Source organism: Olea europaea, chromosome 12 (genome assembly GCF_002742605.1).
Source record: "Olea europaea var. sylvestris chromosome 12, O_europaea_v1, whole genome shotgun sequence".
Lineage (NCBI taxonomy): Eukaryota > Viridiplantae > Streptophyta > Magnoliopsida > Lamiales > Oleaceae > Olea > Olea europaea.
Genome location: NC_036248.1, coordinates 23724285 through 23748399, shown reverse-complemented (window position 1 = coordinate 23748399; position 24115 = coordinate 23724285). Strand labels below are relative to the sequence as shown.

The 24115-nt window shown below is 39.5% G+C and overlaps 4 protein-coding genes across 10 annotated transcripts; 2 read left to right on the top strand and 2 right to left on the bottom strand.

Moving 5' to 3' along the window:
• The first annotated feature begins 50 nt into the window (after positions 1-50).
• Positions 51-7843, top strand: LOC111406140 (protein C2-DOMAIN ABA-RELATED 7-like). Of its 3 annotated transcripts, none has more exons than XM_023035364.1 (3): positions 51-383; positions 6883-6978; positions 7306-7843. In XM_023035364.1, the coding sequence occupies exons 1-3, from the start codon at positions 273-275 to the stop codon at positions 7600-7602; spliced, it is 504 nt and encodes a 167-aa protein (XP_022891132.1). In that variant the 5' UTR covers positions 51-272; the 3' UTR covers positions 7603-7843. The 3 variants fall into 3 exon arrangements, with proteins under 3 accessions (XP_022891132.1, XP_022891134.1, XP_022891133.1); XM_023035365.1 differs by lacking the exon at positions 51-383 and adding an exon at positions 6773-6805; XM_023035366.1 differs by lacking the exon at positions 6883-6978 and having other exon boundaries at positions 112-383.
• A 318-nt stretch (positions 7844-8161) lies between these two features.
• On the bottom strand, positions 8162-10240 carry LOC111406809. Its single transcript, XM_023036181.1, has 4 exons — positions 9728-10240; positions 9541-9622; positions 8998-9444; positions 8162-8223 (listed from the first exon to the last, which is right to left on the bottom strand). The coding sequence occupies exons 1-4, from the start codon at positions 10238-10240 to the stop codon at positions 8162-8164; spliced, it is 1104 nt and encodes a 367-aa protein (XP_022891949.1).
• Positions 10241-10340: 100 nt separating this feature from the next.
• Positions 10341-11544, bottom strand: LOC111406808. Its single transcript, XM_023036180.1, has 3 exons — positions 11317-11544; positions 10560-11217; positions 10341-10486 (listed from the first exon to the last, which is right to left on the bottom strand). The coding sequence occupies exons 1-3, from the start codon at positions 11542-11544 to the stop codon at positions 10341-10343; spliced, it is 1032 nt and encodes a 343-aa protein (XP_022891948.1).
• A 2074-nt stretch (positions 11545-13618) lies between these two features.
• LOC111406139 lies at positions 13619-17339 on the top strand. Of its 5 annotated transcripts, none has more exons than XR_002704944.1 (4): positions 13619-13933; positions 14154-15703; positions 15783-16553; positions 16646-17339. XR_002704944.1 is itself a non-coding variant. In XM_023035361.1 (4 exons), the coding sequence occupies exons 1-3, from the start codon at positions 15460-15462 to the stop codon at positions 16042-16044; spliced, it is 441 nt and encodes a 146-aa protein (XP_022891129.1). In that variant the 5' UTR covers positions 13959-15459; the 3' UTR covers positions 16045-16553; positions 16646-17339. The 5 variants fall into 5 exon arrangements, 4 of the variants coding, with proteins under 4 accessions (XP_022891131.1, XP_022891129.1, XP_022891128.1 ...); XM_023035361.1 differs by lacking the exon at positions 13619-13933 and having other exon boundaries at positions 13959-15703; positions 15783-15947; positions 16013-16553; XM_023035363.1 differs by lacking the exon at positions 14154-15703 and having other exon boundaries at positions 13620-13933.
• The last annotated feature ends 6776 nt before the right edge of the window (positions 17340-24115 follow it).

Sequence of the window (24115 nt, the reverse complement as noted above, 5' to 3'; positions counted from 1 at the left end):
ATGGCACGAGAAATAAATGGATTAAAACCACTACAGCAAGTACAGTCATTTGCAAGTAGCAGCCACGCAATTTAAGAGACCAAGGCCCAAACAACTTGCATGTGCGACAAAGATTGCTAGCAAATTGACGTCACTGCTAGGCTAATATATTCTCCTCAACGCACAACTCTGGATATCCGGCTCTCCTTAATTATCTAGGTCCTGCGGAGCAATTTTTTCTCCCACGTATAAATAAATACTTGATTTCACAACCCAATTCTTTCTTTCGGAAAATGGATGATGTTTTGGGTCTTCTAAGAATTCGGGTTCGCAGAGGCATCAATCTTGCTGTTCGTGACACATGTAGCAGTGATCCTTATGTTGTTATCACCCACAGTGGTCAGGTTTGCCATTTTACTCCCGTTTCTTTATTCCTAATTTTTCCCGCATAGGTAAATTTTTGAGTCAGATGCATAGTATCTGTTTGATGGAGAACTGAAGGAACATTAGCCAATTGGAATTTCATCTTTGAATCTTCATCCGGAAATCCTGTTGGAACATTGCTCGTATTTCTTTTTTATTATAGCAATTGAAAATTTAAAAGAAGGAAAAGAAGAAAATCTTGGTGGAAAAAATAATTGAAAGAAAATGTAAACTGAAGTCTTCTTATAAAAAGATTGTGAACATTGGAGAATTCGAGATATACAAACACGACTAACAACTAAAATGAGTAGAAGAGGAGAGATTGCGAGAGTAATTGAAGATTTGATTAGTGAATTGGTTCTTCCTCTTCCATTGAAGTAGGCGTGTTTTCCAAACCACGTAAATTTGTGATTTCTCCCTTTGGTATTATCTTTAAATTATCGCTTCCTTTTTTTTTCTTTTTTTCTTTTTTTAACCTAACAATCCCCACTTGATAATTACTCATGATCAACTCTTTTGTGTATGCATGATTTGCTTAGTTTTATAGATTGAAGTATTTTATGCTGCATATATATAGGAGTCCTTGTCAGAAAGTGTAAGAAACATTTTACTGCCAATATGATTCAAAATACTATAGGTTTTCTTCTTTCCACTATTTGAAATGTGTTAAATGAACAGATTTCAAAATTGCTTGCAATCTAGATTTCTCTCTTTTTTCTTCACCCCCCCCCTCCCCCTCCCCCTCCTAGATGGAGAGTTGAGGTTCAAAGTCAGAGGCAAGAGGCAACCTCCATATGACATTGCAAATGATCTAGGTTTGTTAGGTTATTATGAACTTCAAAGGCATATGGTCTGAACTTGCACTAAGTAAGTTTACTAGGGATCAGTAAAGGTATCATATGGAGCATTTATGGTATCGGGTTACATTTAAAGCAAAAAAAAAAGGCAAGGAACAAATATTTATACATTGAAGCCGGCTATTGTTTTTGCCTGCATTTATTGTCCAAGTTGAGACTACAAAATTGATTGCATCCAAAACATATATGTTTTCTGGATTGGTTTGGCCCAGGTCATAGACCTCCAAAATTCTCCTGTTAAATCGTCTACAATAATACATATGCTCATAGATTCTTACCATCCCTGCATCACATTGTTGGATTTCTTATGTCATTTGTGTGGCAAAAAAAATAGCCCAACATCCTGTAATCTTTCATTATTTTTTTGATGGGCTGGACAATTATTTATCACCAAGACAATTTTTCTCCATTTTGTCAAGCCACCAATTATATTCCTCAAAAAGCACCCCAAGCATCTATGATCTTTTATTGGACTGGTACTGCAATTCAAGTTGTTCATTCTTACATTCTTGAAGCAACGTGGTTTTTCCTACTTTCTGATGATATATAGAGGAATTTTTCTAAGCCATTCTCATTACAACAAACAACAATCGTAAGCATTTCCTTGTCTTGCTTTTTTCGTTCTATTTGCTTTGTTGCAATAGAGTGATCATGTGGTAACCTATAAAACAATCCTGATTAATCTGTATTAAAAATATCTTTCAAGGTGAACTGATGTATTTTTTTCCTTGTGGACTCCAATTTTCCTCCATTTCTTGTGTATCATTTTTTTTTCCCCAAAACTACAAAATGACTTAATACCTAGTCTTAACTGGAACCTCTTTTTTTTTTTTTTTTTTTTTTTTTTTTAATGACCATTGGTACTCGGGCCAACTTACGTGCACCTCGACTAATTCCACGGGGCCCTGAAGTTTATGACCGGGTGCTCATTTTAGTGGCCCTGAAGGAATTCGAACTTGGTGACCATTGGGAAGCAAACTCAAAATCTGACCATTGAGCTACCCCTCAGGGGTTAGTCTTAACTGGAACTTCTCAAGACAACCTCGAGAGGAGTTAAATTTTGAAGTCCCTTCGAGGTTTAATATTTTCATAATCCCTCTTGCCATTTCAAGATTAGCTCCCATGTTATATTTACGTGATTTTGACATTGAAGAAATCACTCATAAATAACCCTCTCCATATCTTGAAATTTAGATGGTTTGTGCCGCTTAGCATGACCACGGTTTTCTAAGTCAAATAAAAGATACTTTGATGATTGTTTGACTGTATTTAATATTGTACCTTAACTAATTTTAAAGTGGAATTTTTTAGAAACCCATTTTTGCAATTCTTTTTTTAGATGGAAACCGTTGTAACTATACATTTAATTAAATTAACACAATTACTATGAATATTATTTTGGTACATAATTACAATGAATTTAATTTTTTATTATTATTATTATTATTTATTTTTATTTTTATTTTTATTTTTATTTTTTTGGTTAACTTAATGTATATTTAGTACATTAATTCATATTCAGTTGATTAGATGGGTAAAAGACAATGAATACTTAGTTGATTAAATGTATGATCGCTGAATTGTACTCTATAACTTAATAAATTTATGATAGTTGAATTATAATCTATAAATTAATAAACCCCTGTTTGATTGCCATTATTTCGCAAAAATAATGTTTTGAATAGAGAATTTTTAGAGAACGTGTGGTTAAAAATTAGAAAAAGGTTTTGGGTTTACATGCAAAATATTTTATTAGTTAAAAATAAGTGCGTCGAAAAATAAAATTTTGAAAAAAGACTATCAAACAGGGGCTAAATAAATTGTCGATTAATTAATATCTCTTTTAATTAATAAAATTTATATGGTCCCAAGTTATTAATTTATAGAGGTTATACTACATTATGGAGGTCAAATTCATAACAATTCTCTGTAATCTAAATTGCCTGAAAAAAAAAAAAAAAATGTTTATCTGAGTGCAAATCAAGGCTGTCCTACTTCCATTCAGCTTCGAGTTAAAGAGTTAACATATGCCCCCTTGCTACATGAATTTTTCTTTTAACCCTTGGAAAAGAACTTTAACCTTTGTTTCGTACATTCTCATTAGAACTCCTTGATAAAATTACTAGTATATTTCTGTACAATGATACAAGTCTCATCCTAGAAGACAATAATTGTATTTCCCAGATCATCTTGGATAATATTCTGTTATTGCAATATTCAGATGCACTATCTAGACATAAGAAGTTCTTCTCACATTTTTACCGTATCTACAGGAATCTTATTTAGATTTGTGTGTGTTATTTTTTAGTATATTTAGATTTGTATGTGTTATTTTTTAGTATAGATCCAATCACTTCTCAGATGCAGCAATGTCAAATTTAATTTTCATTGAGAACAACCCTATGCGAGTTCAAGGCATGATTATTACTCTTTTCCATTGAAATCCTAAAAATTAATGTACTTGGTCCTCTGGCTTCCATCCCCCCGCACTCCAACTTCATTAATGAATGCAACCGATATAGGCACTGCATCAGTCTGTAGCAGGATGCAGAAAACATAAATATGGAAGGACGAGGACATGACATTTTTGTTTCTCTCAATTGGCATGTAGAGAACACATGTTTTAAGCATGATTTGAGCTATTGTCACGGTCGGAACTCCACCTGCGACTTCACAACCACCGTAACACAGAAATGGGATAACTCCAGCAGCCAAGTTAGCTTAATATGAAACCAATCAAAATAGAAAATAGAATGGGGAATGGGAATAATGTGAAAATAAAAAAGAAAGAGGTGAGAAAGCTGTTGAAGAGATCAACAAATTCACATAACTTTTTAGATTGCAAAAAGGGCATTTCCAAAACCCTTTACACAGTAATTATCCGCTTCCCTCTGCAGTGATGAAGTGTGATTTTAAAACATAAAATGGTTTTACAATTAAAATTTAACTAACTCTCCAAAACTCTGTCATTTAAATGAAGCTAAAATGGCATCACATCCCCTATCAAATATCAGTTATTTCTGTTGGTTGCCTCTTCCCAGTTTTCTTCCTGTGTGATCTGGTCCCTTTTCTTCCCCATTGATCTACCACTTGACAACCTTCCTCTCACCTTGATCTTGTCCCCAAGATATAGAAAGGAGGGAATTGGGCTTTAATCCACTCTGCATCTTCCCAGGTTGCACATTCTGGTGAAACATCTGTCCACTGAATTAGCCATGTGCAGCAGAACGGTTTCTTCTTAAGATCAGCCTAGTTTGCAAGATGGATAAGGGTTGGTGTGCTAGATGAACAGCTTGAGGTTCGGCTGCTAATTGTGATACAGGCATCGCTTTGTCTCCCAACTTCTTTTTCAAAAGAGAAACATGGAAAACCAGATGAATCTTGGACCCCGCAGGTAATGACAATTGATAAACCACTGTCCCAACCTTCTTTGTAACTTGATATGGCCCAAATTATCTCGCCCCCAGCTTCTGATTTAGCTTATTTTCAACACATTTATAGCATAAACCCCCAAGTCCCTTTTGGTTTGGAAGTCAGTTGGGGTAATAGTTTTATGGTTGCTGGATATTCTCTTAGATTTGGATGCTATCTTAGTGGGTTTTACTTCATCAGGGGATCTAGTAGGGTGAGAGCTCCATCTGCTTGTATTAGGTACAAAACTTTTGGGCTTTTGGAGCTTGGTGTGGCCAAATAGTGGACTCTTGGAGGCTTGCAACTTCAAAAGCTTTAGCTAAGGTATCGGGCTTCATCATCTTGACCATAGACCTTATTTCCCCCTTCAGCCCACTTGTGAAAACAGATATGTAGTAGGATTCGGGGACATGGGGTAAGGTTAGTATTACCTGACCTGTGATTCGGCGATGGACCCCACCTGCCTTATCTTGCTGAAGGTTTCAATCACTTCCTCTCCTGCAAATCTCCTACACAATTCCTCTGAAAATACACCCCAGTCTACATTGGGATGGCTTGCCATAAAACCATCAAACCAAATGTCTGCCTTCCCCTTCAGATACATTTCAGCAATTCCCAGCTTCAATTCATTGGAGGTTTGGTGGAGTTGGAAGTATTTCCTAGCCTTCCTCAACTACTCTCTGGGACCTTCTCCCCCTAAGTGAGGGAAATCGATTTTTGGTAACTTAGTGCCTCCCCTGCAGTCACCCCTAACATGGTTACCCATCTCTTGGCAATTGCAGCGTCAACCCACTACCAGATCCCTGGCTAGACAATGATCCCTCCACTCCTTTGTTCTTCTGTTTAGCCTTCAAATCAGATGTTATTTGTGCTATCATGACCATCATCTTTTCATACTTCTGGTTCATGTCCAATGCGGTGTCCTCGATCTTCTCCTGTCTGTGGCCAAACACTTGGAGAGTTTGATCTGTGGCCTCCAATTTTCCTTCCAATCTGCTAATGACAGCCTTGAAGGCTGCACCCAAATCTGTCATTTTCAAGTCCAACTTCTTCAAGTGTTCATCCATCACTTTAGCTGTCGTGTCCTTGACTACCTATTACCCAGATTAATACGCTTGCTTTGATACAGCTTTGTCAAGGCCGGAACTCCACCAGCAACTTCACAACCACCACAGAAATGGGATAATTCCAGCCGAGTTAGCTGAATATGAAACCAATCAAAATAGAAAATAGAATGGGGAATGGCAATAATGTGGAAATAAAGAAGAAAGAGGTGAGAAAGCTGTTCAAAAGATCAGCAAATTCACAGAACTTTTCAAATTGCAAAAACTACATTTCCAAAACCCTTTACACAGTATTTATCTGCTTCCCCCTACAGAGTGTATTTTAAAACGTAAAACGGTTTTAAAATTAAAACTTAACTAACTCTCCAAACGCTGTCGTTTGAATGAAGCTAAAACGGCGTCACATCCCCTTTCAAGTATCTGTTATTTCCGTTGGCTGCCTCTTTCCAGTTTTCTTCCTGTGTGATCTGGTCCCTTTTCTTCCCCATTGATCTTCCACTTGACAGCTATACATAAAAAAGGTGATAGTCGATTAGGATATTTTTGTACAAAACGAATTGATGGATTAGATTTCTCGTCCCCTACTTTGTTGTTGCTTATAGTTATAGCATTGCCTCGGCCACTCTGATTGATATCTAGCTGCCAGTTTAGTTTTTCTTTGGGTCCGTAGGAATAACTTCCAACTTTTGTTACAAGACAGTCGTTTTATTCCATGTTTATATATTCTGGAATTGTTTATGTAAAATAGTAGGATTCTTTTTTGTAAAGGGATAATGTTTTGCTTCCAACATAATCTTGGGTTAATATGGACAATAGTTTGATGCACATTCATAATTTATATGATACATAAGAGATATTCATCCACTCTTTCACATATGGCAATGCCAAAATTTATATGATACATAAGATATATTCGTTCACTCTTTGATATATGTGGCAATGCTAAAATTCATCTTTCTTCCATAACATTGTAATCTGTTAAGATCATTGTTGTAATGGTTATTAAGGTGATAGATGTGTTGATTGGTTGTTCAAGCAAACACCTAGTCAGAAATGATAACATGCTATCAGGTTCAGTCTCTTCAATTGAAGCAATTCAGGCTTTGATGTTTAATGCAGCCTAATATATGCTCTACCTATTACTGCAGAAAGTGAAAACTCGTGTTGTGAAAGACAATTGCAACCCTTTGTGGGATGAGGAGTTGACTATCTCCATTAAGAATCCAAATGAACCTATAGTTCTAGTAAGTTTCATTTTCAAAATTAATTCTTTATTTTGCCAAGTGGACTGATTATCGCCGTAAGTGGAAAACATATGTTTCTTTGTCATTCAATGTTCTAATGGTGTCATGTGAATGGGACACCCTATTTTTCTGAAAAATATGTATAAAAATAGAAGCAGTAACACAGATCAGTTTGTTCTACCTTTTCTTCTTTGATTTAGGCAATTTAAAATCCTTTTTAACTGTGTTCTATAAATATACATGAAGATGGTAATGCCTTACAACCTTACCCGGGACTATACATGACATAGTTGATGACCGATTCCGATTGTTTACTATACTTTCCAGGATGTGTACGATAAAGACACTTTTACTAGGGATGACAGCATGGGAAATGCAGAAATAGATATCAAACCTTGTATAGAGTGTCTGAGAATGGAATTGCAAGGCCTTCCAGATGGCACCAAGGTCGATAGAATTCAGCCAAGCAGGAACAACTGCCTAGCTGATGAGAGTTGTATTATTTGGAACAAAGGAAAAATGACTCAAGACATGGTTCTCAGATTGAGAAATGTGGAAAGTGGTGAAGTAGAGGTTCAAATCGAATGGATTGATCTTCCGGGCCGCAAAGGTGTCCAAGGTTGAGGTATGCTTTATATATGCCTTCTGTATGTCGTATGAAGGTTTAAACATCCTTATGTAATTAATTATGTGTTGCTCAGTACAATAGAACCTTGATAATATGACCTTCATCTGCCAGTTAATTGTTATAAATAAGTGGCAGACTCTCGTTGGTATTTCTGCTTATGTATAGGTAGACAATGCTTTGTTGTAAAATAATTGCTGCTCTGGCTATTATCATATATTTTGTTACTGCTTTGCCTTAGATACAGAATTTGGTAATTTCTTATTACTGCTCCGAATAAGACAAAAATGAAATAGGAGAAAATGAAGAGTCGAAGAGCAATGAAAACGTAGGAATCAAAGTAGACTTCCCATTGGATCACTCTCTATGCCTACCTGCCATGGGGTAATAGAAGAAGATTATTGTAAGTTCGAAGGCTGGGTCACATTGCTCAGGCCTTGCACGTCTATTTGAAGGCATGGCTCTCCAACTCCAACGTTTTCACATAAAATATAGACTCTGGGGATTAACTATCCCTTCCAACAATCGTATCAAACTACAAATACTAAGAATGATGAACTATTGATGGTTTGGATTCATCGTCCTTCTGTAATAAGCCTGGCAAGTCTCTGGAGTCTCATCTAAAACACCACTCAGAAGATCAAGTTAGTGGAATCATGGTGGATCGTTATTCGGCTAAGGAATATGATACGTGTCAACTCAATCAGAGATCTTATTGAGGTTCTGAGAAGATTCATTCGACCATTTTCTTTCTCATTGCCTTGCTCCGTCATGCGTCCTTTTGAACATAAGGAGTCCTCTCGTTCCTAATTCCACGTGTAGTCATTTTATTATGTCTCTTTCCTTCGTGTTTCTCTTCCAATATGCTCGATCCCCGTTTACAACATATTTTTTAATAGTGATATATCGTTTAGCTTTGATTTATGGACTGGTGATAATAAAAAAAAAAGTTATCTTGCTGCTACGGCTCATTACATTGATCACTTCTACTATATATATATATATATATATTTTAATCAATAAATGTAAAATTCTATTGATCAAAATCATGTACAAGTACACCGGACGTATCTGGCCAATTAGACAACAAGTAAAATATAATTACTTCGAGCATACCCGAGCAATCCTAAGAATAGATGTACAAACAATAAGAACTATAGTCCCAAAACCAACAACTCATAATGAATCAAAATATGCAAGTATAAAGCGAACATAACTTTATACACGTGTTTTAATAAGTCTTACAATGCTATTCACTTGTGGACAAAGATTCTCAAAAACCTTTCTATTATGTTCCATCCAACTATGGTAAGTGGTGCTTGCAAGCGTAATTCTTTTAGCTTTATTTTGCCAAAATGTTTCTCGGGCCTCCTTTTTTATCCATTTCAAAGCACTTGGAATTGTAGTCATCGATCTCCTAATCCCCATCCAATCTTTAATCCTCATCCATATACTAGATGTGAATGAACATTGAAAAAATAGATACTGTCCATTTTCAAAATGTGACCCACAAAAAGCACAATTTTTGTCAATGTTAAGGTATGGCAACCTATCCTTTGTAAGTAGCTTCAACTGAACACCCAACCATAGGATAAAAGCATGTTTTGGAGTGATAAATGGTCTCCAAACCTCCCTAGTCCAGCACCTCACCTCCCCCTTCGGCCTAAAGAAATGACAGCCAGCTTGGACAGAAAATTTTACAGCATTATTCCAGTTTGTCATTAAATTTCCAGCAATCTGGCCATTTCTATCATTCCCAGCAATGGTATCCCTCATTTCAAACATTTTTTTAAGCAATGGAGAATCATTTTTCCTTGTCGTGCACTCCAAAATATCCCTCCCTCGAAGGTAGATTTGGTTTACCCATTTAACCCATAATGTATCTTTCTTAGCATGAATATTCCAAAGGGCTTTAGCTAGAAGAGCTGAATTCTAACCTCTTATATCTCTAAAACCAAGGCCACCCTCCACCTTCGGCAAGCAAATGGTACTCCAAGCAATCAACAGCTTTTTAATACCCTAAAGAAAATGTCGACAGAGCTTCAAAATCCTCGATACTATCGTAGAAGGAATGGGAAATATAGATAGCCAAAAACATTCCACACCTAGTAGCACGGATCTAACCAATTCCACCCTACCCATATAAGAAAGTGTAGACCTTGTCCAAGCACAAATGTACATTGAAATTTTATCAAGAAGCACTTCATATGAGCTGATTTTTAGTCTCTTGCCCGCAAGTGAGATACACAAATAATGAAACGGCATAGAACCTCTAGGAATGTTGGTCATTGCAATGATATCTTCCATTTGTTTCCCATGAATACCCGCAGTATACAAGCTAGATTTGCTAGCGTTAATTCTAAGTCCCGATACATTTCCAAACTTAGAAAGACAATTCATCAAAATCCTAACTGAAATGAAATCACCCCGAGCAAAGAGCATCAAATCGTCGGCAAATGCTGAATGGGTAATCTTTAACGGCCCACATTTAGGGTGATAATTAAAATCAATATTCTCAATATCACCTTTCAACATTCTCGAAAAAATATTCAAGACAAAGCACAAATAAGGATGGAGATAATAAATCACCTTGTCTAAGCCCTTTTCTTTACTTAAAGAAGCCATATAGGCCACCATTAAGTGCAATGGAGTAAGAAGAAGTAGAGATTCATTCCATAATCCAACCAATAAACTTAGTTGGAAAATCCAAACCTTCTAGCACGCTTTTCAGAAAGTCCTAATTCACCGAATCATATGCTTTCCTCAAATCAATTTTAATAAGGTATCTTGGGGCAACTCTTTTCCAATTATATTGTCTCAAGAGCTCTTGCGCAAGTTGAATGTTCTCGGTCATGCTTCTTTCCTCTACAAATGCCGCTTCTGCTTAATCAACAATTGATCCAAGTATAGGTCCCAATCGAGAATCAAGAATCTTTGCCCTTATGAAATACATTACAACATGCAATCGGCCTATAGCCCCCAACGGAAAATGAGTAGTTCGTCTTAGGCACCATGGCAATCACTGTATGATTAGTTTGTTTAAGAAGAGAGGAAGATTTGAAAAAGTCTTTGATAGCCTTCTTAAACTCACATCCAACTATGTTCCAGGCCTTTTTAAAGAAGCAAGATGTATATCCATCTGGCCTTGACGACTTTTCATCACCAATACTAAATAGAGCCTCCTTTATTTCTTTATATGAGATTTCGCGAATAAGTGATGAAGCATGCTCTTCCATTAGCAGGGGTCCATTCTTCACAATGTCAACCTCAATAGGGTGAACAAAACAACTTTTCCCCAACAAGTCACTATAAAAGTAAGTAAATTCATCCACCACTTCCTTATGAGAAGTATAAGTCCCATCCCTTTTCAAAATAGTAGCAATGTAGTTCTTCTTATTATTTCTCTTTACCACCAAATGGAAAAACTTAGTACACTTATCACTATTTTTTAGATAAGCACACATAGCTTTTTGGTAGTAAAAACTTCTCTCCGCTTCACCAAGATTCATGGCATCTTTCCTCAATGTAGCCACCTCACATTGAAGATGAACATTGGTAGGTTTACCTTGTAATTCCACTTTTGCTTCTTTCAAAATTATAGATGCGGTTTCAGCCTGATAGGAGATGTGTGAGAAGTGCTTATCATTGAGCCTCCGAAGTAGTCCTTTAAGACATTATAGCTTTTTACAAAGAGTAAAGTGCTTAGTTCCCACAATCTCTTTGTTCCAACCATCTTGAACAATGTCGAGAAAATTATCATGAGTCCACATGTTGAAAAACCTAAAAGGTTTTCCTTTGCTATCATCTTGTTGCAAAAGTGAAACAATACAAGGAGAGTTATCCGAGAGACACCCGGAAGGTAAGAATTCGGCAATGCTATGAATTCCTGATTGTGTCCACACATCATTAATCGTGGCTCTATCAATTTTGTTACTTACCATAGTGTTGGTCCATGTAATACCCTGAAAATTTTAGAATAAGAATTTATTTGTTTTATATGCTATAATTTTATATTTTGAAAAACATAAGGACTAAAATGAAATAGGTTTTAAATTCCTTTTTTGGGACAAATAATTAGATTTTGATAGAGTGAGTTTAAGTATACTAATATTAGGCTCTTTTTGAAGCTTGTAATAAATTAGGAATTTTCGTCACAAGAAATTTTTTTTTTTTGGATAAGATAATGTCAAGTTAGATAGGATATGAAGTAAACAAGGATGGATAGAATTTTTATTAGTCTAGAACATTGACTTTGCTATGGGCAACCGCAGGTGAGTGTGTTGGATAGAGATAAACTAATATTTTTAGGATAAGGTTGGTAGAGATAAACTAATATTTTAGGATAAAGGTTACTGTAATCATGATTAAACTAAACTAGGTTTATTTGTCCTCATCCCCAGTCATTTTTTATCACTACACGTATTTTTATTTTTTTTTTCCTTTGTATTTTTTAAAAATTCTATTGGAGGATTCTTTTATGAAGATAATCCAATTTATATTGATAAGTGGTGGCAAATTGATTGTTGATAATGAATACAATTCTTTTAGTCAATCCAAACTTAGTTTGATTATGATAAACTTCAAAACTAATTCTTCTTTATTTAGGATTCGTCAACTAGTCACACTATAAAAAAGGGGATTAGATTAGTCAGATTTCAAAACTAATTGTCTCCAACATAAATCGTCCCAAATTACTAGAAAAACAAGAAGCCTTTCATCCATTAGAAATTATTTCAAAGCATTACACGCACCATTATCTCGAACTTGCAATCGTATTTTTGAATCTATCGAGTTAAGATATTTTTGTGCAAGTGTTTTCATTTCCTTATGCTTTTATATTCAATTAAATACGCATGGATTGCTAGTAGACCTAAGAGAGTTGAAATCCTACAGGATTATAAGAGGAACTAAAATGGATATGTCGCTTGGTCATCACTATACTCTATAAGAGCAAAGTGATATGAAATGTAGATTTTATTTGTTATATAATTGTGTATGGAAACTGCACGTATCTTACTAGGTGTTTTCGAATACTTTTACAATAATTTTTCAAGTTAGTTTGGATCGATTGGAACTGTGGCGGAATGGTGATGCGGACTACCATGAGGATTCGAAAAGGAAAGGTATTGAATTTTTATTTTTTTGTCTTTAAATTCATTGATTAGTTTAATTTATTCATATGTTATTTAATAAGTTAGTCGATTATGTTTATATTTGTTAAGATATAATTTTCCGCCTTTTGTTTAAATTTATGGATATTTTAGCAGTTTATTTTTAAAGAAATCTATTTTTATCGTTTCATATTTAAAACAAACACGAGTTTTTTGTGACACCTCAAAGTTTATGAAAATTTGAGGTGTTACAGTTCACGTGTAAAAACATCTAATAGACTTGATATCCATGAGGCCGACATTAAGACAACAATTCTCAGTCTCTAATTTCATCTGGTGTAACATCCGCTCCATTACACTTCTCATCAAACTTAAGCACATTATTAAAATCACCCATAATCAACCATGGTAATGAGCAATGACTCCCAAGCTCTATGATATTATTCCAAAGAGGCCTACGGGGAACAATAGTATGGAAGCCATAAACAAAGCTAACTTGAAAAGATGGGCAACTGTAGGTGAGTGTGTTGGGTAGAGATAAACTCATATTTTTAGGATAAGGTTGGTAGAGATAAACTAATATTTTAGGATAAAGGTTACTGTAATCATGATTAAACTAAACTAGGTTTATTTATCCTCATCCCCAGTCATTTTTTATCACTACACGTATTTTTATTTTTATTTTTCCTTTGTATTTTTTAAAAATTCTATTGGAGGATTCTTTTATGAAGATAATCCAATTTATATTGATAAGTGGTGGCAAATTGATTGTTGATAATGAATACAATTCTTTTAGTCAATCCAAACTTAGTTTGATTATGATAAACTTCAAAACTAATTCTTCATTAATTAGGATTCGTCAACTAGTCACACTATAAAAAAGGGATTAGATTAGTCAGATTTCAAAACTAATTGTCTCCAACATAAATCGTCCCAAATTACTAGAAAAACAAGAAGCCTTTCATCCATTAGAAATTATTTCAAAGCATTACACTCACCATTATCTCGAACTTGCAATCGTATTTTTGAATCTATCGAGTTAAGATATTTTTGTGCAAGTGTTTTCATTTCCTTATACTTTTATATTCAATTAAATAGGCATAGATTGCCAGTGGACATTCGGATTCCATAAAAAGCGAGATGAAATCTTACGGGATTATAAGAGGACCTAAGATGGGTATATCGCTTGGTCACCAATATACTCCATAAGCGCAGAGTGGTAAGAAGTGTAAATTTTATTTTTTTATATAATTTTGTATGGAAATTGTTGATGTCAAAATTAGCAAGGTTAATCTTAATCCAACTTTAAGAAAAAAGGTGATTTATTGTTAAAAAAGACCACAAAATGTGTTTAGAAAGTGTAATTGTGTCATGAGTTGTTATATGAATTCAATTGCCCTTTACAAGAGTCCTATTCAACTATTTATACATAATTTCAGTCGAAATCACATCAAATCAGTCAAATCAGCAACAGTACCGAGCTCGGACTCGGGTCGCTGAATTCTTCTGTGATTGGTCGACGAGGTCGATGGCCATCTGTCAATGTTTTTCCCAGGTAATGATGACCTGCAAGGGACTTGAGGATTAGGACTTAGGTTTGGTAGTTTCGGCCGACGATGATGTCACCTGCAGCAAGTGTATTTGATTGATAGGGTGATGTGACAGGGGATAATCATGATGTTTTTCTGAGATAACGGCGGGATTGTCCGACCTAGGAATAGGAACCGAACTCCCATTTGCCTGAGGTGGGGTTAGCGAACTGTTTTAATTTAGATCGGAGTTCGATTGTCAACAGTTACCCCCAGGTCAGTTCTGCAGTGGGGGGCTGACCTCAGTGATGCTTTCTCCAAGAAGTGTATTTATTGCTGCACCAAGTGTCATCTTTTGATGGGGATTAGCTGTACGGTATTTGTAAGTAGCTTCTTCAGCAAACTTGGTTAAAACTATGTCGTTTCGGTCTCTCAAGCTTCTGAGCTGTTGATTTTCCCCTCATTTCTGGATAGACGGTTCAGATCGTGCCCTCTCAGTTTTTCTTTCTTTAAATTCCTTTTGGCCAGTAATTTCGCCTCCTATTTCACTGGTTTATTCTCTCTCAAATATTCGTGCAATCTCCTGAGTTCGTTTTTCCATTTTCGAGTAAGGTCGTTTTCCCAGTTCATTTCCTAGGTATTCTTCTGTTCTTATTTTTCTTCCTCCTTTCAGTTTGTGCTTTGTTTTCTAGTTTATACATGAGTTCGGAAGAGTCTAGAGTTCATTCCTGGGGAAACCAGCAGGAAGAGTCAATTTCTCTTTCGACGAGTTCGTCCTCTAGTTGTAGGGAAGTTTTCACCCCTATTCCTATTTCCATAATTAACCCAATCGACTTAGGATTTCTTGTCATAGACTTTGGATGTTAGGGTTCCAAGGGAGAGGGTAGATCCAATAAGGATGTTGAGGAGAGTAATTCTGGAGAGTAGGGGGGACGAGTTCGTACAGGTCGGTCGTAACAGGGGATATGTTAGCCAGCTGGGGAGCTAAATACGCTATCCCTAGTTCGATAGTGATGATAATACCAGAACCATTTGACCGAGCTGACACTCTTCCTGAGGGATGTGTTGCTCTGAACTCAGCTATCCTTCAGGCCGGCCTTAGACTTCCCTTTCCTAGGGCAATTCGTAAATTCCTTTCTTCCTAGGGCATAGCTCCACACAGTTATGCCCTAACGGGTGGCGAACCTTAATCGTCGCCCTTATTCTATGGGACCAAATGGGGAATCCCGAGCTTAGTGTCCAGCAGTTCGACTCTGTGTTTACTTTTAAGGAGGATGGGAAGAACTCGGGTTGGTGGTACACAAGCGTTATGCCCAGGAAAGGGGGTTCTCTGGTGTTAGACACCCCTTCCTCAGTTAAGAAATGGAAGGAAGAATGGTTATATGTATCGAGGGAGTGGCAGTTTCATTCTGCCGGGGTGAATAGAGAGGATGTGGTCCCCAGGCTCTATCATTCTTTATGTAAGTGTTTTTGGGCTTTAGTCTTTTAGCAAGACGTATGTTAACGAAGTACTGACCTCGGTATTTTTCTTTTGTGCAGATTACAAGAAGGAGATGTTAACCAAAGATACGCAGAGACGAGCTAAGGTAATAAGATCGTTATCCAAAAGGCAAAGGTCCTGTAAGTTTGTGATCTTAGATCCGAACTTATTCCGGGTCGGCTTGGTGCAAGTACGAGCTTCAAGTTCGGCTCCTTCCAGTTCAGGTTATATTTTAACCCTCATTCGCGGTTGTGGTATATATATATTGAGCGTTTCACTATTTTCTCAGCTCATCAAGACGAGATGCGGGGCACAAGGTAGTAATGGCAGCGGTTGCAGTCAAAGGAAAAAAGAGAGATGTCTCAGAACGGTCGGAGAGCCATTCTGAAAAGGTGGAGGAGGAGGTTCCACTGAAGAGGAACTGATCTGCGCCCCTGGTTGCACTGAAGATTCCTGAGGCTGTGCCTTTATCGAGCTCGTCTCCTACTCTGTCGTCGCCTTCTTTGCCATCCCCAGTTGCACCCTTTGCTGTCGGGACCAATTCTGTGAACTCGTAGGAGAGGTGCCCAGATTAACAGAGGTCGAGCTTGGAGAGTTTAGTGGGACACCGACCAAAGATATTTCTTGATTATCTCCGAGCTCCTTCTCCTTCTAAGGAGGTGACTACCACGCTCACTTCACCATCGAGAGAGTTAGCTAATCTGCTTATTAGGAGCTTGGGTGAGAGAGAGCGGGGCTATCTGAATGAGATGCCCATTGGTGAGGCCTTGGTCACTGCTCAGCTCCATGGTCACCAATCAATTTTATACATGATGGCAATGGCGGACAAGGTAAACTTCTTACTTTATGGTGTTTTTTTTTTTTTTTTTAGCAACTATTTTATTGACTTACTTGATTTTTGATTTTTGAAAAACATGTGAAGTCTGAGCTGGACAAGCTTATAGAGGAAAAGGATCAGTCCTTTAGTCTTTATAACAGCATGGAGGCTGAAAATGCCCAGTTTGCTCGAAGGAGAGAGTATGAAGAGAAGCTGAATCAGATGAGGATCGAGCTAAACTCCAGGATCGATGTCGAGGAAAAACTGATGGGAAAGATCAAGGCCTTAACGGCCTCAGAGGAAGAAGCCAGAGCTCGGGCTGAGGAGCATGGCAAGGTCAGGGAGGCCATCCAGAAAGTATAAGAGGCCAACGAAAGGGCAAGGAAGGCCACCAGAAGGGCTGAAGAGGCTGAAGCCAAGGCTGATAAAGCGGTGGAGGCTTGGAAGAAATCCCCCGAGTTTGACGTCGTAGCCAAGGACATCTACGTGGTAGCACTGGAGGAGCTGGTGGGGCACATCAGGAAGGAGAGGCCTGACATTGACGTGGCCTTTCTGGATGAAGCGTTGGACGGGCAGAAGGAGGAGCTGCGGAAGTTGTCTGAGGCTGCTGGAGTCCGAATATTATCGGTTGTCCAAGATGTTGAGGGTAGTACCCCAGCCCCCCAAGACCCCTAGGAGGTTTTTTTTTCTTTCAAAACATTGTGTGGTATTTAGTTTTGTAATATGTTTTGGCTTATTAGTGAATTTCGTTTTGATGTTTCATGGCATTTTGTTTGGAATGGATGATTGTTTATGCTCAGTATGGTTTCTTTAGTAACGATCTCGTTTATATGTGACAATACCTCACAAGCTTAGCTAAATTTATATGAATGTCATAGTAGCATGTAGAATTGCTTCGAATGAATTTTCCCTAGTTGTGCAGCACTTGCTTTCCAAACGAGGCTTATGGATTGAGAATTTCTACTAAATGTCGTACCACATACGGCCTTAGCTCGGCCTGCGTATGGAGCAGGGTTTTGAGAATTCCTTAGGAGGAATTTCGTCTAAGTGTCGCAGTACATGCGACCTTAGATCAGCCTGCGTAATTTCGTAGAATTCCTTAGGAGGAATTTCGTAGAATAACCTTAGATTGGTTTGCGTAAGAGGCAGGGCTTTGTTGGATTCCTTAGGAGGAATTTTCACTAAGGGTCGCAGCACGTACGACCTTAGATCGGCCTATGTATGGAGCAAGGCTTTGTAAGATTCCTTAGGAGGAATTTCTACTAAGAGTCGCAGTACATACGACCTTAGATCAGCCTGCGTATGGAGCAGGACTTTGTAAGATTCCTTAGGAGGAATTTCCACTAAGGGGCCGCAGCACTTACGACCTTAGATTGGCCTGCATATGGAACATGGCTTTGTAAGATTCCTTAAGAGGAATTTCCACTAAGGGTCGCAGCACGTACGACCTTAGATCAACCTGCGTATAGAGTAAGGCTTTGTTGGATTCCTTAAGAGGAATTTCCACTAAGGGTCGCAGCACATACGACCTTAGATCGGCCTGCGTATGGAGCAGGGTTTCGTAAGATTCCTTAGGAGGAATTTCTACCAAGGATCACAGCACTTACGACCTTAGATCGGCCTGCGTATGGAGCAGGGCTTTATAAAATTCCTTAGGAGGAATTTCCACTAAGGGTTGCAGCACATATGACCTTAGATCGACCTGCGTATGGAGTAGGGTTTTGTAAGATTCCGACTGAATGTAGAGCAAAATGTTCAAAAATAGGAAGTCCATTTTTATTGATGCGGTTGACATTACAAGTGGGCTTTATGTGTCATGGACTTTTCCCGTTCACTGATAGTACTACTTAAGGTGTTTGACATTCCAAGGATGGGGTAAGGGTCTACCCCCCAAGTCTTACAGTTCATATGCCCCTTTTAGTAAGACCTTCGTTATTAGATAGGGACATTCCCAATTCGGACCCAAGTATCCACCGCCTACCTCTCTTGTAGTGAAGAATACCTTGCGTAAGACGAGGGATCCTACCTCAAATTCTCTTTTTCGCACTTTTTGATTGTAGTACTTGGCATTCCGCTGTTTGTAAACGGCATTTTTGAGTTCGGCATTGTTCCTTTTCTCCTCGACTAGGTCGAGTTCCATACGAAGAGCTATATGGTTCCTTTCTTCGTCGTAATCAGTTATGCGCAGCGAGGAAATGCTGACTTCTAGCGGGATCACAGCCTCTACGCCGAAAGCCAGTGAGAACGGGGTTTCCTCCGTGCTAGTCCTTGCAGTGGTGCGATAAGACCATAGCACACTGGAGAGTTCTTCGGCCCATTCTCCTTTAAACAAGTCAAGTTTTTCTTTAAATGTGTGCTTAATAATCTTGTTAATGGCTTCGACTTGGTCGTTTGCCTACGGATGGTTCGGCGTTGAGAAATGTTTCTTGATGCCGAACTCTTCACAGAAATCTGAAAGTCGTGCATTTTCGAACTGTTTTCCATTGTCCGTAACAATGGAGTGAGGTATGTCGAATCTGTAGATGATTGATTTTCACAAAAAGTCAGTTGTTTTTTGTTCGGTGATCTATTCAAGTGGCTCTGCCTCGGCCCATTTGGTGAAGTAATCAACTGCAACGATGGTGAATTTTACACCTCATTTTCCAATGGGCATAGGTCAAATTAGGTCGACCCCCCATTTTGCAAAGGGCCAAGGTGCTATTACTGGATTCAATTCGCACGGTAGAGTATTTATGATGGGGGCTAGGCGCTGGCACTTGTCGCATCTTTTGACAAATTTAAGGGAATCACATCTTATTGTATGTCAGAAGTATCCTTGTCGTATGATCTTGTGGGCTAGTGAGAGCTCACCTGAATGGTTTCCACATATTCCTTCATGAAAGTCTTGCAGGGCGTGCTGAGCTTCTTCTTCGTTCAAACCCATTAACAAAGGTGTAGAATATCCCCGTTTTTATAGTACATCGTCTATGAGTGTGTACCTGGTCGATCTGATTCGGAGCTTTCTAGCCTCTACAGAGTTTTCGGGACATTTCCCGATTTTTAGGTAGGCGATGATCTCATCCTGCCAGGTTGGTTTGGGGTCTATCATCATAAGGACCACTTCGGCCAGCTCGGTGGACGATAGGGATATTCTTCCCATGGGGATGCTATCGAACTCTTTGATTCCCTCACTGGTGGCTAAGCGGGCCAGTACGTCGGTGTGACCATTCTGAGATCGGGGAATTTGTTTGACTTGGGTGGTGTTGAACCTTTCAAGTTCTTTCCTTACAACTCGTAAGTAGTTGTCCATTCTTTCTTCTTTCGCCATATATACACCATTGACCTGATTCACGACTAGTTGGGAGTCGCTGTGTATGATTGGTTGCTTTCTGTAGTTTCTCGATTGGGACGTTGCAGAACTCAGAGACAAAGTCGACAAGTGCTTGGCCCTTGATGGAGGAACGAGGCGTGTATTTGATGTCGAATTGTCCGAGCTCGACTGTCCATTTTACCATCCGACCTGAAGTGTCGGGTCTTTGCAGTGTTTGCCTCAATGGAGAGTTGGTGAGGACCTCAATGGGGTGTTCCAAGAAATATGGCCTCAGTTTTCGAATTGCCATCAGCAGGATGAATGCCAATTTCTCTACAGGCGAATATCTGAGCTTGGCTTCGTGAAGCGCTTTGCTTACGTAATAGACAGGGTGTTGAACGCCGTTTTCTTCTTGGGTTAGAACGACACTAATGGCATGCTCTGAAACAGATAAATAAAGCTTTAGGACCTCGTCTTCCTTAGGTTTTGAAAGCAACGGAGGCTGAGTTAGTTGTCTCTTTAGCTTGTTAAAGGTGTCTTGACATTTTTTGGTCCATTCGAACTTCTTTCCTCCTCGTAACGTATCAAAGAAGGGTTTGCAACGGTTCGTAGACTTGGAGACGAACCTACTGATGGTGGCAACCCTTCCCGTTAAACTTTGTACCTCTCTGGGTTTGGTTGGAGGCTTCATTTGGATGACAGCTTGTATTTTTTCAGGATTTGCCTTAATTCCTCGGTTGTTTACAATGTAACCTAGGAACCTTCCAGAGCTGACCCCGAAAGCACATTTCCTTAGGTTCAACTTCATTCCATACTTCCTCAGTATATCAAACATTTCAGTCAGGTGCTGACAGTGGTCCTTGGCCTTGATGCTTTTGACCAGCATATCATCAACGTACACTTCCATTGTTTTTCCAATCTGTTGGGAAAATATGGAATTCACAAGTCGTTGGTAGGTGGCGCCAACGTTTTTGAGACCAAATGGCATTACTCTGTAGCAGTAAAGACCTCGATCAATTACAAATGAGGTATGTTCTTGATCTGGGCCGTACATCGGTATCTGGTTATATCCGGAATACGCGTCCATGAACCTGAGTAGTTTGTGTGCGGTAGTGGCGTCCACCATTTGATCTGTTCTTGACAAAGGAAAACTGTCTTTGGGGCATGCTTTGTTGAGATCGGTGAAGTCTATGCATACCCTCCAATCTCCGTTATGTTTTTTCACAAGGACCGGATTTGCGACCCACTTCGGGTATTTCCCCTCACGGAGAAAACCATTGTGCAACAGTTTTTGCACCTCCTTGTTGAGTGCTTCATATTTTTCAGGGTTCCGATGTCGTCATTTTTGCTACTTTGGCCGAACTGAAGGATCCACCTGTAATATGTGGCATGCGATATTGGGATCTATTCCTCTCATGTCCCCGTGATTCCAGGCGAAGACATCAAGGTTTTGTCTAAGGAAGGCCACAATCTCGCTTCGAGTGGAGGGCTGCAGCTTGCGCCTGACTTTGAGCTCCTTTATTGGGTCCTTGGCATAGACTTGAACTCCTTCTAGTTCTTCAACGGGTTTTCCACCTTCGATCCTGGTCCGTAGATCTAGTGGAATGAGTTTAGATTCCCATATGTTCACCATATGCACTCCCGGGGGATTGCGTTGATGGCTGGTACAGGCTTTCCATTGACATCTTTCGGCGAGCTCTCAGTTTTCTTTGACTTCACCCACACCATGGGGTGTGGGAATTTGATAGAATAGTAATATGGGGAAACTACTGCTCTCAAGCTAAAGAGTAGGGGTTGTCCCATCACAGCATCATAAGGGGAGGGAGTGTCGAATACCACGAACTCGGAGTTCGTCTTCACCTGTCGAGGTGCTGATCCTAACTCAACTTTGAGTTTGATCGATCCTTTAGCAGAAGTTAAGGCTCCACTTAATCCTAGGACCATATTTGGGAATGGTCGAAGGAAGTTAGCAAGGATACACATCCATTTAAGGGTGTTACTGAATAGGATGTTCAAAGCGCCTCTTGTATCCACCAAGACTTTGGGGATAGTTACCTCGGCCACAGGCAACGAGATTACCAGAACTCCAGGGTAAGGATGTGGGTCCACCTCCTTCTCGTCAAAGGACAGTTGCTCATCTGTGGCTTTTTTGAGATTCTTCTCAGTTATGCCAATCTTCGAAAGATCCGCAATGATTGGTATCTTCAATCTGGCTTCCCCGGCTTGCATGTTTGTCCTGGCCCTTAGCATGTTGTCTTGTGGCCTTGGCAAGTCGACATTGCAGGCCCTTGCAGCAGCTTGATCTCCTCGGATAATTCCTGTCTCGTAAGGAGTGGGAAATTTCATGCAATAATGATAAATTGATGTGGCAGCTTTTAGCTCGTGCAAAAATGGGTCGTCCCAATATTGCATTATAATTGGATGGCAAGTCAACCACCACAAAATCTGCTAGGATCTTCTTTGGCGAGGAGTTTCGTCCAACTCCACAATAAGGACGATCTGACCTCGGGCTTCAATAGGATCCCAGAGAATCCCTGTAGTTTCCTTGGATACGATTGGAGGTACGTTCTGATATTTCCAACTATCTCAAAGTTCGTGAGTACAGTATGTTGACCGAACTTCCATTGTCTACCGAAGTGCGGTGGACTTTTACTTCGGCAACTGTCATTGTAACCACTAGGGCGTCACTCTGGTCTTGAATGATTCCTTCATAATCTTCTTCCGTGAACCAAAACCATTCAGGGTCTATACCGATCTGAGGGGTTTGAATTCAGTAGTTCCGCATGGTTCTTGCACTTCGGGCTTGTCCTCGTCTTACCCTTCTGGATCCCTCAATATACTGATTTTCTCCCACCATCATTTTGATTTCGGCATGTGGGGGTGGATTACGGTTAGGGACTACCTGCTGAGCTCGTGTGGGAGGCCCCTGCAGCAGCGACTGCTACGTCGTAGGTCGATCTGCTTCTTTTAGCTTGGCAACAACCTCCTTTAACCAACCTCTTTGAATTAAGGACTCAACTTCCTCTTTTAAGTCTCGACAGTTATCAGTGTCATGGCCCACCATCCTGTGATATCAGCAGTATCGTCCCTGATGTTGTCCTGCCTGTCCGTCCGTCCTTTAGGATCATAGGTCTGTGAAATGCTTCTTTTGCATTGGCTTGCGTGAATACCTCTTCCAAGGAGGCTTTGAGTGGGTGGTACTCCCGGAATTTGTATGGCTGAGCCCTAGGACGTTCTCTTTCTCTTCTGTCCTTCTTTCTTTCGGGCTGGGGAATGTGACTTGGTTTTTTCTCCTTCACGGTATTGCTGAGGTCGGTTTCGCATCTGGCTTCCTCTTGGTTAGAGGTTGCTTCTTCAGTACTTATGTATTTCTCGGCTCGATTCAGGAACTCGCGATAAGTCCTTGGACCGTCCTCTTGTACTAACCACCAGAATCTCGTTCTGGGCCTTAGTCCTGCTAATACGGCCATGAGTGCCGCATCATCAGATATTTTTTCCACTTCCATGGATTGCTTGTTGAACCTACTCAGATAGCTTTTGAGGGATTAACTTCTTCCCTGCTTGATGCTCACTAGTCATTCATTAGGCGTGGTTCTGGCCTTGGAGCCCATGAACTGGGCCAAGAATGCCGTGGCCAGATCATTCCAATTCTTTACCGACCTCTCGTGCAGTCTCCTAAACCATCTCTCTGAGTTTTGTCTCCCATAGTCAGGGGAAATGCCTGACACATGATTGCGTTGCTTGCCCCATGTGGTTGAGTGGTTCCATCCACGATGTGTATTTGTCAAGGTGGCTGAGGGGATCACCATCCTCTTCGTATGCAGCCATCTGGGGATTTTCAATTTTTCAGGTAATGGTTCCATAAGGACATCCTCAGTGAAGAGGGAATGTCGTTTGGTTTGGTAATCTTTAGTGCCACCTTTGTTTTTAGCCTCCAGGTCGGCGATGCGTTTTTCAAGCGCGCTTAGTTCGGGTTCGGTTTGTTCTAAAGGACGTTTCCAGTTGGTTTGTCCTTGCGTAGGAGTCAGCGAGTGTTGGGTCCCCAATCTGTCAAACACACTTGCAATCCTCCTCGTCCCGGGTTCCTTACTTCTAATCTCATCAGTTCAGCTTCTTGAGGATTCTCCTCTTGAAAAGTGGAGAGTCCTTCTAGTGGGGAGACGCCTTGCCTTTGTCCATACAGGGGATTCCACCTCGGTATCTGGTGAGGACAAGTGGGCTTGACTTCCAATCGTCCCACTGCGTTTGTCAATTTTTCCAGGGCTTCCCTCATGGCGGTCATTTGA

What these genes read in the sequence shown, in the direction of transcription:
- LOC111406140 (XM_023035364.1), top strand. Translation starts at nt 273, where the DNA reads ATGGATGATGTTTTGGGTCTTCTAAGAATTCGGGTTCGCAGAGGCATC. An exon ending in TTATCACCCACAGTGGTCAG is followed by an intron (nt 384 to 6,882) that starts GTTTGCCATTTT and finishes CTATTACTGCAG; the next exon opens with AAAGTGAAAACTCGTGTTGT. An exon ending in CAAATGAACCTATAGTTCTA is followed by an intron (nt 6,979 to 7,305) that starts GTAAGTTTCATT and finishes TATACTTTCCAG; the next exon opens with GATGTGTACGATAAAGACAC.
- LOC111406809 (XM_023036181.1), bottom strand. Translation starts at nt 10,240, where the DNA reads ATGGTGGCCTATATGGCTTCTTTAAGTAAAGAAAAGGGCTTAGACAAG. An exon ending in ATATGGGTAGGGTGGAATTG is followed by an intron (nt 9,623 to 9,727) that starts GTTAGATCCGTG and finishes CATTTTCTTTAG; the next exon opens with GGTATTAAAAAGCTGTTGAT. An exon ending in ATCGATGACTACAATTCCAA is followed by an intron (nt 8,224 to 8,997) that starts GTGCTTTGAAAT and finishes GTGGTGTTTTAG; the next exon opens with ATGAGACTCCAGAGACTTGC.
- LOC111406808 (XM_023036180.1), bottom strand. Translation starts at nt 11,544, where the DNA reads ATGGTAAGTAACAAAATTGATAGAGCCACGATTAATGATGTGTGGACA. An exon ending in ATGGTTGGAACAAAGAGATT is followed by an intron (nt 11,218 to 11,316) that starts GTGGGAACTAAG and finishes ATCTCCTATCAG; the next exon opens with GCTGAAACCGCATCTATAAT. An exon ending in CTATAGGCCGATTGCATGTT is followed by an intron (nt 10,487 to 10,559) that starts GTAATGTATTTC and finishes TTGTTGATTAAG; the next exon opens with CAGAAGCGGCATTTGTAGAG.
- LOC111406139 (XM_023035360.1), top strand. Translation starts at nt 15,460, where the DNA reads ATGGGGAATCCCGAGCTTAGTGTCCAGCAGTTCGACTCTGTGTTTACT. An exon ending in CAGGCTCTATCATTCTTTAT is followed by an intron (nt 15,704 to 15,782) that starts GTAAGTGTTTTT and finishes TCTTTTGTGCAG; the next exon opens with ATTACAAGAAGGAGATGTTA.